The sequence below is a fragment of the Epinephelus moara genome, chromosome 7, assembly GCF_006386435.1.
Source record: "Epinephelus moara isolate mb chromosome 7, YSFRI_EMoa_1.0, whole genome shotgun sequence".
In the NCBI taxonomy this organism is placed as follows: Eukaryota; Metazoa; Chordata; class Actinopteri; order Perciformes; family Serranidae; genus Epinephelus; species Epinephelus moara.
The window spans coordinates 30,184,158-30,203,883 of record NC_065512.1 but is presented as its reverse complement, the minus strand read 5'-3'; the positions used below and the strand labels follow the sequence as shown (position 1 = coordinate 30,203,883).

General features: G+C 40.0%; 1 protein-coding gene across 4 annotated transcripts in view; it reads right to left on the bottom strand.

Annotated features, from left to right (window-relative positions):
• Nucleotides 1-9,866: 9,866 nt before the first annotated feature.
• LOC126392868 (partitioning defective 3 homolog B-like) overlaps nucleotides 9,867-19,726 on the bottom strand; it is a 262,365-nt gene continuing 252,505 nt past the window's right edge. For 3 of the 4 annotated variants that reach the window (XM_050048554.1, XM_050048555.1, XM_050048557.1), the window contains 3 exons: nucleotides 16,150-16,365; nucleotides 15,901-16,008; nucleotides 9,867-15,579 (listed from right to left, as the gene is read on the bottom strand). In XM_050048554.1, coding sequence (XP_049904511.1) covers nucleotides 15,465-15,579; nucleotides 15,901-16,008; nucleotides 16,150-16,365 — 439 coding nt within the window. In that variant the 3' untranslated portion in view covers nucleotides 9,867-15,464. Of the gene's footprint in view, nucleotides 15,580-15,867; nucleotides 16,009-16,149; nucleotides 16,366-19,726 lie in introns of all 4 variants that reach the window. The other variant, XM_050048556.1, reaches the window with a different exon arrangement.

The window sequence follows — 19,726 nt, the reverse complement described above, 5'->3', positions numbered from 1 at the left end:
TGTCATCTCTCTGTAAAGCACTTAGGTCAACATTTGTTGTTTTAAAATGCTCTCTATAAATAAACTGACCGGTTATTTACAGTACATCATTAGCGAGGTTGGTCATTTCTGTAAGATTAGCGTTTCTTTCCAGCTTATTCCGTTGTAATTATTTTAGAAAAACGAATATTATTCAAAAAAACAACCCACTGTTATCAACTGTCAGATAAGACAATGCCAGTGCTGTCACAGCTGCTGACTGACAGCCTCATAACTCCACAACAGTTTTCTGTCTCTAATTGAAATTTCATGTTAGCTTGTGTGCTGAATTTGTTTCTTGACCGCAGAGTCAATGAAATCCTTTCAGACGCCACTGGAAACTTTCAGTGACACATTAGCATTAATGAAAAATCAAGTCATTTTATTATTTCTTTAAATGATTACAGCAGCAAAAAAGCAGATAACACAGTGCCGCATTTTCTGTTCAAACTTTATCATATAACAAGGTCAGAAAAACTTTAGAAAGACGCATGCCCGAATAAAAGTATAAACATTAAAGGGAGATGGGAAATGCTGATACAAAGAAACATGAGAATCATATAAGTCTGTTTGGTGGTTTGTAACTCTGCTGTGGTGAAAAGGAAATAGATGAAAGAAAAGCAGACAATTGCCGAGGTGAATAAAAGCAACGTTATTTCTCTTTCAGAGGAAAGCAGCAGTAGTCCTCTTTTCTCTCATTTTGTCTATTCTCTCTCTGATGGCTGTCATTTCTCCTTTTATCAGCTTCTCCTGACAAACTAAACAGTGCTGCTGTGAAGAATTATGTGCTTATTGAAGATCAGGGAGACATGCACAGGTGTTGGACAGTGTGTGTAGTAATATCTGGATGTATGAGCGATTGAGTAAAAACTAAGTTGACACTCAAAGCTCCACAAAGGATTTGAAACATTTTGATAAAAACCACAGTACAGCTGCAGTATTAGGCCTTTTTGGACTGAACTGAACAGACTGATGGCTGCTGATGCCAAAGTAGGATGTTTTTCAACTCAGTGGTAGAGCATCATTCTTTTGGTTTTGGCTTCAACCAGACAGGATGTTCAGTCGCAGGACATTTTAACTGTCTTTAAAGAGATAGTACCAGGTTTGTTGAAGTGGGGTTGTATGAGGTATTTATCTATAGTCAGTGTATTACCCTCAGTAGATGGTGGTTAGCCCACTGCCGCTTTGGAAAAAGAGACAGAAGTGACAGCAAGGACGCTAAACAATATACAGCTGCAGACAGGGCCAGCACAAAAACATCTTTTAGTCACCAAAAAAATAATATCAGTTTAAGTGTACGCTATATTTAGAATATTTTCACTACTTCATCTTGCTGTTAGACAGCCCTTTCCGACTGGGAACTGAAGCCAGTCATCCATCTATGCTCTCTTCAAACCCACCAACTCATTGGATAAAAACAGTAATTTTACCTCGCAGAACACAGGAGCTGCTGGTCTACTGCTGCCTCAAATGGTTAGTTTGTTTGTGTTATTGTGCGACTTTTGTATTTTAATGGGTTAGTTTCAGAGTTCATCAGAGTCCCACAATAACACAAACAAACAAACTGATTGAGGAAGTGGTAGACCAGAGGGGTATTCCAGGTAGGAGGTTCAACAAACTCTGAGTCTAACACTGAACTCTGAGTTGATTTACCCTGAGATGGGAAACTCTGAGTTACCGGTTCCAGAACAGCTGATCTGAGTTAGTTCAGTCAACTCTGAGTATGTTCACTCTGAGTTAAGCCGACAATAAAAAGCCATCATCAATGGAGCTCCGACTCCACGATTCACCATGGCAACAGGTAAATAAAAGACAGCGCCTCCATTTTAATCCAGTGGATGTAGAGATATTAATGCATGTGTAGCAGACGGTGCACGTTTATCTTTAAAAGAAGAGCCTGAGTCAGAGCGAGGAAAGTGTAAATAAGTTAACCATAAAGTTAATAAAAAAGTTTTATTCAGTGTTGTCCGTTTATTCATCATTTATCAGACTTACATTTCCTTAATGAAGATAAAGTGGTGGAATCTGACTGTGTATCAGGCTGTAGATACATTACATTATATTAATAATATATAATAATATATTTGTTCAGATTTAATCTGATGGGGAAAAACACAGGAGGCAGCAACTGAAAAATAGGAAGATTTAAAACATATAGGCTAGGCTATAGATCAAAGACATAAAGACATGACTGTAAACTCACAGTCTGACCCAGTAATAATATGTTTGGTGATTTGCACTTGAAAAGACGTTGAGGTTAAAATACAGTAGATTTTAAAATGTTGGACATCTATTTGTATCTTGACTCAACAGCATTCAGTGACTTTATTTCAGCTACAAATGTAGTAAATTTAAAGACACTGAAATGCTGCACCATTGCTCACTCAGAAATATTAACATATAATCCCCAATATTAGGCTATAGGAATTATGTTCCATCAGTGCGACCAATGACATCAGTGATAGAGATCATTAGTCATTGATACTACGTGTCTAAAGCTTCATACCGATTTTTAAAATTTAAATAATTAGACCTACACATTATGTGCAATAAACATTTGGGAGCTGCTCTAACAGACTGACAGTCTGATCCTTGTGCACAGTGTTATAAAAAATAATAAATATAAAAAGGACAGAGGTTTGATTCTGAGCTGAGGGTGAATTCTTGCTGTGTAATATTTGAATGTAAAGACAAAAACTGATGTCCAAAGAAATGATTGATGTGCATAAATTCAGTAACTTAAGACAGTCCTGAGTAACAAACTAATATCCAGCAGGATTTAGACTGTGACAGACGGTAAATCTCCGCTAATTAACGCGCTTCGATACAAGCTTTAACACGGACTGAATGAATGAGGAAATGAAACAGCGTGTAAGAGGGAGGAGACAGAGAAAAACTAAGGGTTTATTGAAGAAAACCTTCCAGCGAGCAGGTTAGGTTCACAGACTCAGTTGCCATGGTGATTGACTCAGAGTTTGATTTACCTCTCTTTCTGGAACTGAAAACTCAGAGTTTCCCTCATTTCAGGGTTAACATAATCAGAGTTTTCATTAAACCCGCTTTCTGGAATACCCCTCAGCAGGTCCTGTGTTCTGTGAGGTAAAATTACTGTTTTTGTCAATGGAGTCTGGTGGGTGTTAAGAGAGCATAGGTAAGTTTCAGTTCAGTTCCCTGTTGTAAAAGGCTGTCCGCTGATGGAGAAGTAAGGTGAAAATATCCTAAATATAGTGTACTATTAAACTGATTTTTATAGGCGGGACATTTTTTAGGTGTCCAAAAGTTTTGCTGCTGTCCTTGTCCACAGCAGTACATTGTTTGGTTTCCATGGCAGTACTCCTGCCTGCTTCTCTGAACTGGGGGCGTTCTGACCAACATCTACTGTATGTAATACATTGACTATGGATAAGTACCTCTGACAACATCACTTCAAAAGGTCAGAATTATCCCTTTAACAGTTCCTGTTTTGCCTGGTACATACAGAAAATAGGTAATATGGTGCCAGAGTAAGAAGTTCCATCAAAAAGGTCTTTACAAGAAGATAGGTTTGAATTGAAATTAATTAAATCAAATAGAAAAGGAATGTAAAAAAACACCTGCTTTTTAAAATCAAAACTGAGATGTTAGTTATGTAAAAATGTGTGAGAGAATCAAACAATCTGCAATGTTACACTTGGTTACACAAACCTACTGTAGTTGCTGTAGGAGCATAAAAAAGAGAAAGAGAAAAACATACACACAAGTGCAAGGTGGAGAAATATAAGCAAAGAAAAAAGTGAGTGTTGTAGTTTTCCTGCAGTGTTGTTTCTGTCTTTGTATGATCACTGGAAACCACATGAAGCTGTGGCGCATGTTTCCAGGTTCAGAGCCACTTCAGCTGCCTTACATGGAGATAGCAACACCTTCACTAGTCTTTATGTTTGTGTCTAAGTGTGTTTTAGTATCCAGCATGGTTTTTTTTTGTGTAGGAGATTGTGGCCAACTGTTCATAATTGAATTCTGTTTGTGCATAACTCCTGGCTGCTCTCTTCTGTTCTGGAAGTCCCAGGTTAAACTTGCATCATGAGACAATGCTGGCAAGCAGCCGAACACAGCGGCACACATACACACACAAGATGTCCAATCAGCATGCCCCAGTGCTGCGGATGCAGCCTGGCTCACAGACCCAGTCACCCTCACCTCTTCAGCGGCCTGGAGGATCTAGCAAGAGAGAAAGCCTGAGTAGAGTGTGTGAGCCAGCAAGATGTCTCAAGGTTACCAATGGGTTGCAGTGTATGTGTGTATGTGTGTGTGTGTTTGTGTGTAGGACGGGAAAAGGGGAAACAGCTGCCAGCGGAGTTCACCACAAGTCATTACTGTGCACCGGGGACAAGGGAAATGTAATTTTTACACACAAACACTTGATAGGACACACACAGTATTCTTAATACACTGTCCATGACCCTGTCAGGATGTGAATCACTGACACACACCCAAACACACACACACACACACACACACACACACACACACACACAAAACAGAGTTTTCCATAATAAACACTTCCACTTCTGCTCTCTACTTTTATTATGCAGTCATCAGCATATACATGCATCTCCGCAGTTAAGGTGAAGATGTATCTACATTTCAAAGGATTCCTTTACACTATGATAGTGGTTCCCAACATGGGACAACGTAAGGTCACATAACCATGGCGTAACCCCAGGTTCACAGTAACAAGTCGAAGCCATAGCTGTCCCTTTTTCAGTGTGTTTTTACTTCTTCAAAGTTAACTGTAATATTTTGGTTGCCTAAAAAGTATTTTTCAGCATTTCATTGTGGGCTACTAAAAGACCCTCAACAGAGTTGGATATTCAGGTTTCCAGTGAGTACATTTTGTTTTAACGGTTTTAAGCCTGTTTTTTGCTAGCGAAAATTCACATTAGCATTATCACAGTTTACCATTGCTGTAAATGCACCGTGCTAACCAAGCTAGAAGCTAACGGTTGGGTTAACTCTACCTTCTCGTCAAAATATGGTCACTTTTGGCTCCAATAATTGAACATGTGAGACAGTTAAGACACCAAACTCTAGGCTTTAAAACGGGACACCACAAACCAATTTGTGACCTTACAGTGGTGGCATCCAGTACTTTATACTATAGCAAGATGGTTAACATATTCTGTAGGTTTTTATGCTAAAGAAAACTATTTCTCGTTTTGTCATTTTTTTTGTGAATTACCAGAAAATTTAGCCTGTTCAGTCCTTTAATGATTTAAATTTAAAAAAATAATCAGCCTTTAGTTGAACTGGTAACAACCCACTGACATATAAACTTCCCCAGCAGATATACGTTAAAAAGGTAAGGAACCACTGCACTTGAATGTGACTTGGATGCCACAGTTCTCAGTCAAGCCTGCTTTGGTGTACTTTCACTTCCCTGAATGTTACAAAAACACACACATTTAGAACAGTTTTCTAAAAAAGCAATGAACTTACCCTTCTTTGAACTGTGTCTTTCTCCAGGAGACTTCTTATAAACCACTTACACAACCCCACCCAAGATACAGTATTTATATTTTTCGGGAGAGCTGAACAGGATGATCAAATCTGATGACTTAATAGGAAACAGACATTTGGCCTTGTGTATCACCCCTATATATCAATGCAGATTTATACAGTATTGAACTGCACCATCAGTTTCAGTCAATGATAATTTAAAGTCACTGAAGTTCCAACAACCCTGAACGCTGTTAGACTTCTATTAACATGTTTAAAATGGATGTGTGTGTGCGCACAACACACTTCCGATTGTGATCTGTGCTTGTCACACTTGAATCATTAGTCCACGGTTGTAGAGAAAACAAGATCGCAAGTTGACAATAATTAATGAGGATTTTGGGAGGTCTGGCAGTTCCAAGGACGGCCTTCAAACACAGAGTGTACATGAAAAACAATCAGAAGTCAAGGGAACAAAAAGCAGGCTGCCAGGCTGCCAATAATAGCTGCAACTGAACAATACCTTGCCAAGCAGACACACATACACACACGCACACTCACACGTCCGCAAACTGGCAGCCACTCATAATAGGAAATCCTAATTACAATGGCTTCCAATGATTATTAAAACTACTAATAATAACTGCTAATAATTACAGCATGCCAAACCTGCCCTGGGAGGGAGGTTGGAGCAATTACACACCCAGTCAGTCAGTGACGAGTTCATACAGTCAGTCAGCGAGGCAACCAGGCTGTTTGACAGTCTCTCAAACACAGTGTCAAAGAAATTAGCAGCACAAGGGCACTCAGTCAGCTGGTCTGTCAGGAAACCCAGGAAGTTTCTGTAGGGTTAGTCATAATCTGAGCACATTACATATCAACTATATAGAATTAAGTGACAGACAAGACAGATGTCTCCCAGAAACTGATTTATGCCTAACTTCTCAGGATTGCGAAAGATGTGGGGCATGACAGACAAATACTGAATTTCAAAAATGAGTTTAATCTTGTCTACTACACCCAGAATGCAAATAAACAACATTGTTTCTTTGGCATTTCCTGATATTTTGACTCATGACGCTCGTCCTTTTAGTACGAGGGTAGTATTACCTGGGGACCTCACCAACCAGCCACACACACACACACACACACACACACACACACACACACACACACACACACACACGTTTGTCAAGAGTGACGTGAAGTCTGCATTTTACTCGCATTTACGGACATTATCCCCCGGATATGATGCACAGTCATTTGTAACTCCACTCTCAACAACACACAAACACTGCACAGCACTACTAGTGATGATGATGTACAGTTAACCGCCTATTTCTCTTCTCAGTGTGAGTTAAACAAACAGAGCCAATTTTGCCACACATTGTCACATGTCAACCATGTCATCATTTTCCAAATTTTGCTCTTCTGAAGGATGTGTGCTTCCTCTCTCTGCCAGCCTCCTGCACCCAAAATGCCGTCAAAACTATCATTTATAATTGCTAATGCAGCCTCCATAATTCCCTACCAGGGAAGAGGCAGAAATGAGGTGTGGAGAAAAACTAAATATGACCCCAAGTAACTGAGATGTAGATTCACAGGGGACATGACCTCTATGTTTGGCGAAATATGATAGATAATTTGTGATGGAATTTTTACTTGAAAAATGATGGCCATTGCAGATTCACTTCCACTTCTTCTGTGAGCTGCTGGAGGCTGCTGAAATAGCTAAAACACCAGTCAGTTTGCAGCCATTGCTGGGTTTAGGGAGAAAGCCTTCCAAAATGTAGCTGCAGCTAGCACCTGTTAGCTGTTAGCCAATGGTTACATTCATGTGGAGTCACAGGATCAGTAACCTGTGAACTAGAATGTGACATGAATGTTTCAGCCAAGCCCGTGTCAAACTTACTATAGCTTTTTTTAACCTACAACTTGGACATACAGTTACAACAATTTTCTAGTTACAGACTGTCGACAACAACTCACATGCTGCTGTATGCAGCGTTAGCCATGACCAATAAAGAGTTTTGATGTGTAAAATTCAGCAAGTCCAACAACCCATATGGCTCCTACACTCTCTTAAGTTAACGACTTAGCTCTTCTGTGACTGGTAACGGTTGCAGTTTTAAACATGTGGTTAACATTGTGAAACTGATCTGAACTGGAAAAAAAGATCATGGTTTGGCTTGAAATAAGTACATTTGATACTAATGTGATGTAAAATGAAATTCTACGTTATGAAATCCTGAAAATCCAATGTTTTCCTTTGGTTTCACATGAGGCACAAACACCGCTTTAATGGGTGTAAGTCCTGTGGTTGTGTGATCAATCCACTACATCTCCCGCCGGAATTACTATGCCCACTAGAGGTTGCTACCTAACAATAATCAGGTATATGAGTGGAAATTGCTGCTTGTACAAATGACCTATGTGGTCGTACTTTGAAGGACCGTCTCGTAAAATTGGTAAGTACAGTACCTCTATAGGCTATACATTAGCAAACTACTATTTTAAACACAAAGATTGTATAAAAAAGATTGACGACATGAAAGCTACCCAAAAGTCAAGCCAAAACATCTCGATCGCCCCCCTGGTGGCTGGCTGCAGTATAAGTCATGAAGTCTGCCCCCTCCATGTCAACAGATGGGACAAGAGACAAACTTAAAAACTCAAGGTCCACCTCAAATGCATTTTTACACAGATGGTTTCTGTCACTTTAGGTAGTTCTTATCATGCTGCTGTATTTTCATGTGTTCATTTTTCTTATAAGTTTGGTTTTAATTAGTTATTTAATGTTAGAAAAAGGGGATCTGACGTCATGATTGACGGCTGTGTGTGCCAATCGGTGTGCTTGCGATCAATGGTGCTGCTTGCCAGTGGTTCTGGCAGGTGTTTGGACTGGAACTCAACACCGTGGAGATCCCTACAGTGCAGACTCTGGCTCCAGAAGATGTCACCAGTGCAAAATGGCAGCTGTATCTGGGATATTTTGGCTTCATTTATGTATAGTGGGGGTAAGTTGAGAGGCGTCATCCATCTTTATATACAGTCTATGGTTCAACAAAAGTATATCACAAGAATCTAAGGTTATCACTTAGTTGCATATTGATGTTTTGTGAGAACATCAAATCTTATAGGGTGCTGGATGTTAGACTTTCTCTACCGGTTGCTTGTTTACTTCAACAGTTAAATTTTTTCAAGCAGGATAAGTCCTGCACAGCTGACTCATCTGAGTTTTAGGAAGTGGACTTGGAGAAACATTAGGACTCCTCCACACTGAAAGGTGAAACAAAGCAAATAAGGTGAAACAACATCACAGATCTGCAAAGTGCGGTAAGGATTCTCAGTGAGGTCAGCAGCAAATATATATACGTAGACAGCTAAAAAAAGCTACGGAGTCAAACGTTTATCAGTCAGGTACACTGGCAGTCGTTCAGTCCTTTTAGTCTTTTCATTGGCTCCATTTCAGTGACGTGTTTGATTCAGACAGAGGGAAGAGTCCAGAAGCACACAGCAATTAATCTTTGTAACTACTTTAAGTTCTCACATGCATTAACACAAACAGCAGGACTTAAATGGCCATTACAATCACAATATTGAATGTTGGAAATACACAAACACACACACACACACACTCACACTGTAGATCCATACTGAACACTGTGCACAAAATGAACCTTGGCAGTGACTCAGGAGAATTTAATTACTTCCTCTCCCTCTCCCCATTGGCCGAGAGGTCTGGGATATGCTAATTAAGCCTTGACTGATAAAACATTCCCTTGGCCTCTGTGTCTCATTACTACTAACTTCTCTGATTGCAGCCTGAGTCCAGCACCCACAGTGTCTGATAAATAAGAAAGCACCTGAAGCCACAGGCTGTGACTAAATGCTTATTAATCGGAGGGATATGACCTGGCAGTGTGATGGCACTCCGCCAGAAAAACTAAAAGAAAAAAGAAAAAAACTTTGTGCTGCAATCAGTGTACCTTATCTTCTTTTTCTAATTGATAATTAGTCTTGCATTAATTTGGGGCCAACATCTATCTCTTATCACAAAGGTACAATTTATCAGCAGCTTAAATGATGGACTAAATTGGGTTGGCAATGTTAATGATTCACCTTGCAGGGAATGGGGGACATGAGGGAAATAATTTCTCCTGACTCATATTTAATTAACCTTAGCAGATGGGCTGGGCATGCATTGTGGCTTAAAGAAGACACGTTTAAAACATTTTAAGTAAGACATCTTTGGCACAATCATGATTTAAAAGGAATATTTTAATGCAAAATTGATGTTATATACATAAATATAAAATGTAGGAAAACAATAATAGAAATCATTGTTATTGTAACAACATTATAAAATGAGATTTGTTTTTGGATTTTGTGTTTGGATACAAGCAGTTTAGTAAAAAATATTATACTTCTAAGACAGAGAGGTTGTTTAGTTGGCTCCTTCATACACTGGTCTCTGTGGTGGGAGAGCCAGGAGCACCAGAATTCTTCATTCATATAGAAGACTCTGGTTAGTACCTTCAGCCTGTGCAACTCGTACTGTACTGCCAAAAAGCAAAGAGCCATAATTACAGAATGTTTGATATGTTAACCATGCTATGCAAAGTGCCAAAATGTCTTTTTCTTTTCCAAGCAAGCTGAAAATTGCTTGTACAGTTAATTATTCTTATGTAAATTGCATGTACAAAACCAATAAAAAACCAATGTGAATTAAATGTGGGGAAAGAAGTGATTGAAACCTATTAGTGGCATGGTAACAGTGGCAAAACACTCTGTGGCTCTGGTATACCCAACTAACAACACCAACTATCATTAAAAAGAAATACATAAAAAATAAATGCTTTTGAAGAGTAACATATATGTGTATTGCGAACCAGTATCAGAGGAGTAACAATAATTCACCTTCATGTAAAATGTTCACATCTCAGCATACTGCAGCTCAGCTAAGCTTCACCAGACACTGGCGCAGCATTCAGATACACACAGTTGAGAAGACATCTTCCATCTTTGCATTCTGCCTTAAAGTGGTACAACACATTTTTTGGATTAATGACACCAAAATTGTCCATGTGACCCAAGTAGATCATTTTGTCTGATGCTCGTTTAACATACTGTAACACTTAAGCAACTATGATTATCCAAAGTAAAAGAACTGACTTTATGGTAATGAACAGAACTCTTTTAGTGTTGGTATATTGGCTACAGTATCACACATTTTAATCCAGCAATGTAGATTAATTAGTTGTAATATCTCATCACCTATCATCCTGAAGGTTTGTATGAACACATATATGTAGTATCTATCTATTAATAGATTTTTATGGTTGACCGCGAGTTGACTAATTTGTCTGGCATCGTGACATGAAACAGAGGCTTCTTGGTTAAAATAAAAAATGACCAATGACGCCATGGGGGGACTAACGATTTGCCAATCAGCACCACGGGCGGGACTAAGGTACATTTATGCTTAACGTCAAATACAGAGATGGCAACGGACGGAGCCTTCTGTCCTTACTCTGCATTCATTTTGTCAATATTTGTGCACGCTCTCTGATATGGACAAAACTGAGCTGTGCCACTGGAGTTCGCAGAGGCAGTGTAGCGTAGTTCAAGTGAAATACGGCTGTAGACGATGAAGAAATTTAAATAATGGCAGAACAGAGCAAATCTGTAATATCATGAAAAGAATTCTCTGTTCACATGTCAGGATGTATGTAATGGCTGCACAGACTACATCGTCTACAAAGCTGCCTCTGTTATAAGGTACAATATTACGACCTCATCCTCCGTCGCTTCATTTGTTGTGTGAAACTTCTGACTGTGCCATCTACTGGCTGTATCTATGACATCATGAAGTAAGAGGGCAGTGATGTTAACAACGTATCTATTTTTGTACATAAAGGAGTATAAATGAGCCTTAACACTGTCAAGCTGTTGATGAGCACTGTCAAGCGGTGTGCTGGAACCAATGAGGAGTGATAACAACAATGGCGAGTGCTACAGACAAGGTATACGCTGCTAATGAGGCTGTTCTTAATGGACACGTCTTCACAATAATGCCCAACATTATAGTTTGTTTTACTTTGCTATGCTCCAGTTTTAAAACCCCGGCAGAACAGGTATGCAGGCATGGCTACACATCAATGTGGACCTAAAATGATGTTAGATTCAGGTGGATTAGTTGGACTCTAGTGATTGGTTAGGGAAAACCCAACTACCATTTGACCTACTGCAAGTGTGGTCACATCTGAGGTAATGCTACTTACACCATTCTATCTCTCACCATTTTGGAGGCAAGCCAACTGCGACTGTTGTTACTGTTAACTCTAAGCAAAGAAGGGAATGACCTACAGGGGCATGTGAACTATTTTGGTGTCACTACTCTACACTCTACACAGATAGATTTGGATGTTTGATTTCCATACTGGTGCTACAAAGTGATAACAGCATGAAAAAAAGACACATTTGCAAGTAATTCACAAAGTCTCTACATTCAGTCAATTCAAAGCCCACTCTTGAACCCTCCTCCTACTGCAGAACAACGGCTGCCCAAATATTTGTGAACTTTCATTCCTTTCTCTGCTCTTCTTTGAAAACTCTCTAAACCAAACCACTGTGAATCATAAAGGCTTCGGCCTTGCACTCGATGTGTTCTTACCATTTCTTCCACCTCCCTTCATCCATACTTTCAGTCTATTCTTTCTTTAATCCCTCTTTCTTTTCTACATCCTTTTCTTTCTTGCTTCTCTGCCTATCCCTCATGTCTGATCCTTTCTTCCCTCCTCTCTCTGTCTTTCTTAATTCTTTCACCTCTAACCCTCCCACTGTCCTCTTTCCAATCAAGACTCAGATCTATCAAATAAACAAGGAAATCACATGGTGTTGAGACAAAATCTACTTCACATTCTTCTGCATGAGCTTCAGTCAAATCACTTCATTCGTACATTCACTTCAGTGGGATTTCATCTTCAGTCATATTAACAGAAATGCAATTTATCTAATCCTAAAATGCCATTTTAAACATTTCATCATCATTGAAATGAATACTGCTGAGCTTTGTGGAGTGAAACAGAAATGTTGAGCTAGACTCTAACTCTTAGTTACACTTAATTGATGGTTTAGTAAGTGGCTAAATGGATATACACTATGGTGCAGCACTGAGAAGAGCACTCTGGAGCTCAATTCATGTTTTCAACAGGACTTGTGAGCACTTCACCACACAGTGACGCCTACACCACCAGGTCACAGAGATGTGCCATGAACATCTATCGCATCCAAAACTACAGTACATGGCATACACAGACAACCCAGAGAAAAAGAGGCCGCTAAGTGATATAGAGTGAAAATTAGCTCTGCAACTGGTCAGTTAAACATCTGCCTTTTCTGCCAGGTTTACCCGACAGTATGTAAATCTCTAAGCCAAAAACACTTTCGTCTGCTTGACCACATAAGGCATGAATAATAGCACCTGTAATGGTTTGGTTAAATTGTATGAAATAAATACCAATTCCAGCATTATTGGAGTTTTTGCTCATTTCTTCCATTCCCCAACTGATTTCACATTCTATCATGTTTAAGCACCATTATGACATACGTGCTCCTCCCTGATAATTGAGTTACTCCCATTATAGGAGGAAGCAGCAATAAAAAGCTGCAACGTTGTAAAACTAAGTGTTGGAATCATCTTGCTTTGGTGTGTGTATTGCCTCCACTGGGTTGTAATCTGACAGGAGGTCTCAGCGTTATTACAAAATGGTCGTCCTGTTCTTAACGGAGCCTCTTCCAGAATGTCAAAGTTCGTAGGTTGATACTGGCACTCTGATGAAAGCTTGAAAAATGGTGCCGTCAGCTTCTTGTATAAAGCAGTGGATTATATCTGAATTGAATGTCTGATGGAAAACCAAAAAGTGAGCAAAAACTCCAATCACGTTGGAATGATTCAATGAAAACAGAGTGTACCATGGATTAAGTATTAATGACTGTGAAAGTGTAGCCCAAAGAGTTTCCATACGTTCAGGTAGAGGTCACTTTAAATAAAGATAACTATTCAAAGACAAACATAAGTCCAGTTATATGATCTGAAAATCATATAAATGAATGTAAAATTGAGATTCAGTAATTCTCCAGTATGGTTCAAATGTTGTTATCCTGGAACAGTTTTAAAGCAGGACCAGGGTGATTCTGTTAACTAATAGCCAGGTGTGGTTTCAAGGGTTGGGTAACACACTGAAATCAATACCAGTACTGCTACTGGTATTGGTACCCAATGGTACCTTTTATTGGTATTTTATTGCCTCTGCAACAACAACCTTTTTTGAACAAGCTGCATGGGTTATGCGGTACACTAAAACACAACTCCGCCCCTCTGCTCTTGTGCATGTGTCTGCTTGCCTAGCAACGATACTGGGCTATTACTAAAATAATATGGAAAAGAAGATGCCGAAACTATTGTGGTACATCGGTGCTGCAGTGATTTTGGCTTCCCTGGGAAGCGGCCAGGGCAGCTAACAGAGCAGCGAGTTTCTCTGCCTAAGGGAGCTTCTGCTTCCTGTCTAAAGTTGAACCCACCAGCTCCACAGGGTTCTGCTGCTGGGCTCATAGCTCTGTGGCTGGCTACCAGGCTTCGAGGCACTTCGCGGCACTTCTGCCTATTGTCTAAACCCGGCGTTCTCACCCAGATGCTCTTTTGGCAACTGTTGAATTAACCTGAATCAGTACTCAGTATTATCAATGTAATACAGTCAGTACCCTTAAAAGTACCGAGTTTGGTACCCAACCCTTGTGTTTTCATACTCGGGTTATACTTAATCCTGTACTAAGATACAGATTTAAACTCATCCCTATTAAAAGAAATATTTTGGATAACAATTAAGGCAATCAAGGCATTAGCAATAAACACACTGTTACATGTAAAGACAATTCATATAGTGCTCAACTGTGCTGTAGAGCACTTCAACTACTCAACCTTTCCATAATTCGCTATTAAAACAATACTGTACGTGATACATCAGACTAGTCACAAGTACAAAATATGTACTTAGAAAGATTGGTATAGTGGCGTTCTCCCTGTTTGGCAGATCGAGATAAAAATGCACTTCATTTAATAACATAGTGGTAACTGTTGCACAAATTTTAAAAGCTATGTAGATAGGATTGTTAATCTGGCATGAATGGATAAGCTGTCTTGTAACTGTAGAGTTATGATGGTTTTTTTTGTTTTTTTGTTTCAGCAACCATTACTAACAGCGCAAAGAATCGTATCTAATTTGTTGCTATTCGCAGTTTTGAAACCCAGGAACGTTTCTCATCATGTTCTACATCTCAACTCACCCGCAAGAGAAGACTCGGAGCCTTAACTTTTTTGTAAACTTTTTCAGTCTCAAGAATAAAGTTGGCTTTATCACGCAAAAATACTGTCATTACAAGGTGTCATTTATCTCTGTGTTGGGCCACACATGGCCACAAGGTAACATGTTACTAGATGCTACTATAGAAATCATCCTATATGTTGTCTTGTTTGTGAAGTGGCAGCAGTGACACCACCATGTACAATATGAGAGTATGTAGAGCTGTATGTATGCCTTAATTTAAATGGATCCAATTACCTTTGTGGCTCTGACTGAATCTTGAAAGAGACGACTTAATCAGGGTATAGTGAAAAGTAAAAACCCTCCTAATTTATACTGCGAGAAGACTCAAAGCAATTTAAATGGCTTCAAACAACAAGACATTATGCATCACGCCGGCCACTCTATAATTAACCTCCTTTACCTTGCTTGTCTGTGTATTACCATATACTTCAAACAGCGCAGACAGTGTTTGATAATGATGGTGATTCAGATCTCACCATTAAGAGGTTTCAACTCTATTTCATTGGAGTACCGAAAATAGAAGAGCTGCACAACATAAAGCAGTAAGCATTCTGCTCATTTTCATTTCTGGACCTGATTCGTCTACACAGCTGCGGTCATTGCATTCTTCTGTCTTGGGTTGGTTTGGTGTTGCTGTTGCTGTCTTCCTTCCTTCCCAGTATAGCCATAGTGGTCTGGACTGGGATCCACCAAGTGCCTGTAGCCAATCAAATGTTCTCAGATTCATTAAGGCCATAGTGAACTTTTGTGGTCATACTAAAAGTGTACTTAACAAAATGCTTCAATCAAAGAAAGACAGATACTTCAAACTTGATATTACATATTACAAACTGCGTTCTATTGTAATTATAGAACTCAATTTATATGGCGAGATGCTGTTTCTCTCCTATTGATAAATTTAAAAATTTTACAACATTTGAAGTGTTAAAATTTAAAAACGCAGATATTTGTAAAACAAAGAAGGACTTAAGATCTCAGAATTTACCTGGGATCATTTTCATCCACAGATCGCTCCTACCTGTAACCTCCACCCCCTGTTCCACGCGTCATAGTGTCGTACCGTAGTCCACGTGGAGGGGTAGGGGATGGGGGAACATCTTGCCGCAAGGGGCCTCTCTGCTGGGAGCTATGAGCAAAAAACAAGAAGCCCACCGTTATCACAATATGAGACAGCAGCTGAGAACTAGTGTGCTGTTTTACAAAAAAAAAAGGATGTTTTAACAGCGTGAAACAATATATGTAAGTAAGACTACTCTGCATTACTGACCTTGGATGGGGGTAGTACCCAGGGTCGACGCCCCGAGGGTCACCTGGTCGTGCATATGGCTGGCCAGGTGGGTAGCCAGAGTAAGACGGGGCAGGCTGGGTGTTGGGGTTAGGGTAGGACGGGGACTGAGGGTATCCCTGCGGCGCCTGGGGAGGTCCGGGGTAATGACTTGACCAGGGCTGCATGGGGTAGTCAGCTGGATCCAGTGGACCTCGTCTGAAAAAGAGAATGGCAACAAGTGATCAATGAATGATGGCGTAAGAAAACAAGAAAATTAAGATTTTTTCTGTTTTCTACAAAAGAAAAAAAGTTTTATTTGGCTTTGCATAAAACATCTACAGTTGCATGTCAGTACAGCTCTATTTACTCCCTTAAAGTTTCCCATGGCTGAACTCTTACAAAATGCCATTAGGGCTTTAATCCCTAACAGTGTGATGTCATTCAATGCATCACATCATTGCAAGTGCAAAACCGACAATAAATTCATACAGTCATTCAGAGTTCACTGTTCTGTATAACTTTTATTTGACAGACTATAGCTATATTGTATGGTCAGTGGAAAGAATGCTTTGAGCATTTTGTTATTGTTTTCAGCGCCAGCAAGTTAAATATATGAACCCATAAAAATACTACATAATGTTATGAAAGGCAATCAGTAAAATAAACATGATTTGCCTGCAGTTCTAACCTCTTAACTGCCTGAAATCATTCATATAAAACAAATCGTCATCCAACTGCTGGCACTGAGAGCATCATGTCAGAGTTTGCTGTTTGTGTTTGGTTTGTGATGTTCTTTTCATGTCTTTTAATAAGAACTTATCAGCAAATACTAATGCTGCACTTATTGGCAGTTTCTCTGTTGACTAAACGGCTTAAATATTCATGAAAACCTGCTAAAAACTATTTGTTTTGGACCAGTGAGAAAAAGAGGGAGAGGCACGCGCACACACGCAGCCAACAGCCCATCCCGGCCAAAGATCACATAGCAACAGAATATAAGTGACATGTGACAGTTTTAAGTAGGCTAGGGCTCAGTTAACGCGCACGCAAACACACACAGCTGTGGTAATCCAGTACACTCCTGTTAATAGATATCGATGTCTTGTGCCCAGTGGAAAGCAAGTACACAAACATGTGTCGTCCACATAGCTAACATTATGAGGTATTACATTTTATCTCTCTGTCTTTCTGTCTCTTTTCATCCGTCTACATTTGTTTCTTATCCTTTCCAAATCTGCCCATCTGCCTTATTTCCCTTCTCTTTTCCCTTTTCATCTCCGTTTTTCAATCTCATTCCTTCTATTTAGGCATGTGTATTCATGCTTGTCTGTGTACATACATAAACGCGAGATTAAATATGAGCATATATTTAAGAAAATCCTGGGCTATTTTAATTTAGCTTATATTGACTCGCAGTTTGGATTAATATACTTCAAAATAATGTCTGTTGAAGCATGTACTTGGGCTAAAATGTGTTTGGAACAGAATCATGTTAATCTCACTGAGTGTCATTATGACACTTATCAACGATATGCATAGTTGAGTGGGTGGGGCTCCGCAGCCTCCAACCAATCACAGAGTTGACCTGTTGCCTGGAGATAATGTTAATGTGAACATAGCCGCGGAGACAGACAGACTGAATCAAACACAGATTTGTACATAAATACTTGTACAGAGCACACACACACACACACACACACAGAGTGCTGGTGGTCTCCATGCTGACGCCTGTGTGTGTCAATTTGGGTGGTCAGCAGTGGAAAGTGTATAACTAACTACATGCCCATCATGTTTGGGATGTCTGCTTCTGCCCTTCCTGGCTCCATATCCGCCATGAGGGTGTGTGTAAAAAGCATGCACGCACAGACACACACGCACACACACACACACACACACACACACACACACACACACACACACACACACACACACACTGCATTTCTGCTTCTCTCATCTGTCAACCTATCTGTCATCTGTCTTCTGGTTTTCAACTTATTCTGCTACACTTATTGTAAGTCACTCTGGGTATACGCGTATCAGCTCCGTGTCTCAAATGTCTGCCTTCATGATAGCCACAGCCGTTTTGTCTGCTTCTCCTCTGCTGGAAAAGCCTACCAACATGTAATTCTGCCAGCTGCCCCGTCTGTCCATGTATCTGACTGCCTCTCTCGCTCTCCTTTTAGAGGTTTTTATGACTAGAAGTCTGCCTGCCAGCTAATCTGCATGGCTTGCAATCCCTCTCTGAGCCTGTATATACCTGTGCCCATATCAGTCAAGTCAATCTGTCACTCAGAATTTGGCCCCTGGCGCCGATAAAGTCACCAAGGCAGAGATAAGAGCAGTGGAGAGGTGACAGGGAGGTGAAGAAGGAGGGAAAGAGAGAGATAAGACAGAAAGTAAGGAGAGGTATAGGGGGAGCCATGAGGGAGAGATGCAGGTGAAAATTATAAGAAAAGCGATCTAAGAGGTGAGAAAATACAATAAAGGAGCAGCAGGGAAAAAGACATCACGACTGAAATGTACAGGTAACTGACCATTTGCTAAGTCCTGCCTCTCGAATGCAGACTGGCCAATCATAGCGTTGTATCAGCCAGCTCTGTCAGTGGTCCGATAACTACACGGCTGTCGACTCCCATGCGATTGTCTGAGATTTTTTTTCATTTTCAGGCTTGTTTTTTTGTGGATTCCGAGCTAAACGTGTCGTGGCACATGTATTATTCGTAGTTGTTGAGGATGAAGAAAATATACATTTCAAAAATCAAACGGTTAGCTAGCTAGCTAGTTAAGGTATAGCCTACTGAGTGTACACACACTGCTTTTGCTTTTTACTGATTACAATGTTAAATAAAGACCTGCCCCGCTCTACAGGAACCAGTGAAAGGAAGCAGGGAAACTTTGCTGATATTCAACTAGCGGTGGAGGTCCAGGTGCAGGCGACGGCACAGGGAAAAGCCAAACACTGTTCATCAGCACACACTGCGATGCCACACAGCTGGTTGAATATCGGCAAAGTTTCCCTTTATATTCATTGCCTTCTGTCTTGATGGTCAGTGATGTGGTAATTCACTTCTACACTGTGACCTGTAGCCTATAGTTCGGCTTTAGCTTCTATCTTTATCTTTTTAACCTGATTTTGCTGCTGAGGGACTTTGACATCCTGGATATATCCTTCACACACATATTATAGACCCTTCTGTCTGCTTCTCTCTAAAATTGCTTTTTCGTTTCTCCCAAAATTGGATAATATTTCTTCTGGGAGTGCAGTTAGTTACAGTGTGGGCTTCATGCCGGCTCTAACAGCTTGACAGACCATCACAAAGGGGCGGGGCTTCACGAAGGGTCAATTAAAAGCCATCAACAGCTTTTGCGAACAAATGCTCTACTTATCTATTACCTGTTTACAATGCATCATGATTCAGGCAGTCAATCACTTACTAGGATACTAAATGTCACTTTTTTAACAATTTGTGACAAATCTGAAAATAGAAATGAGATGAAGCAGAGAAGGCCAGTGGGCCATGAGATAGATGAAAAGACAAGTTTAAGATTGGAAAGAGAATAAATGTGGAAAGTGAGA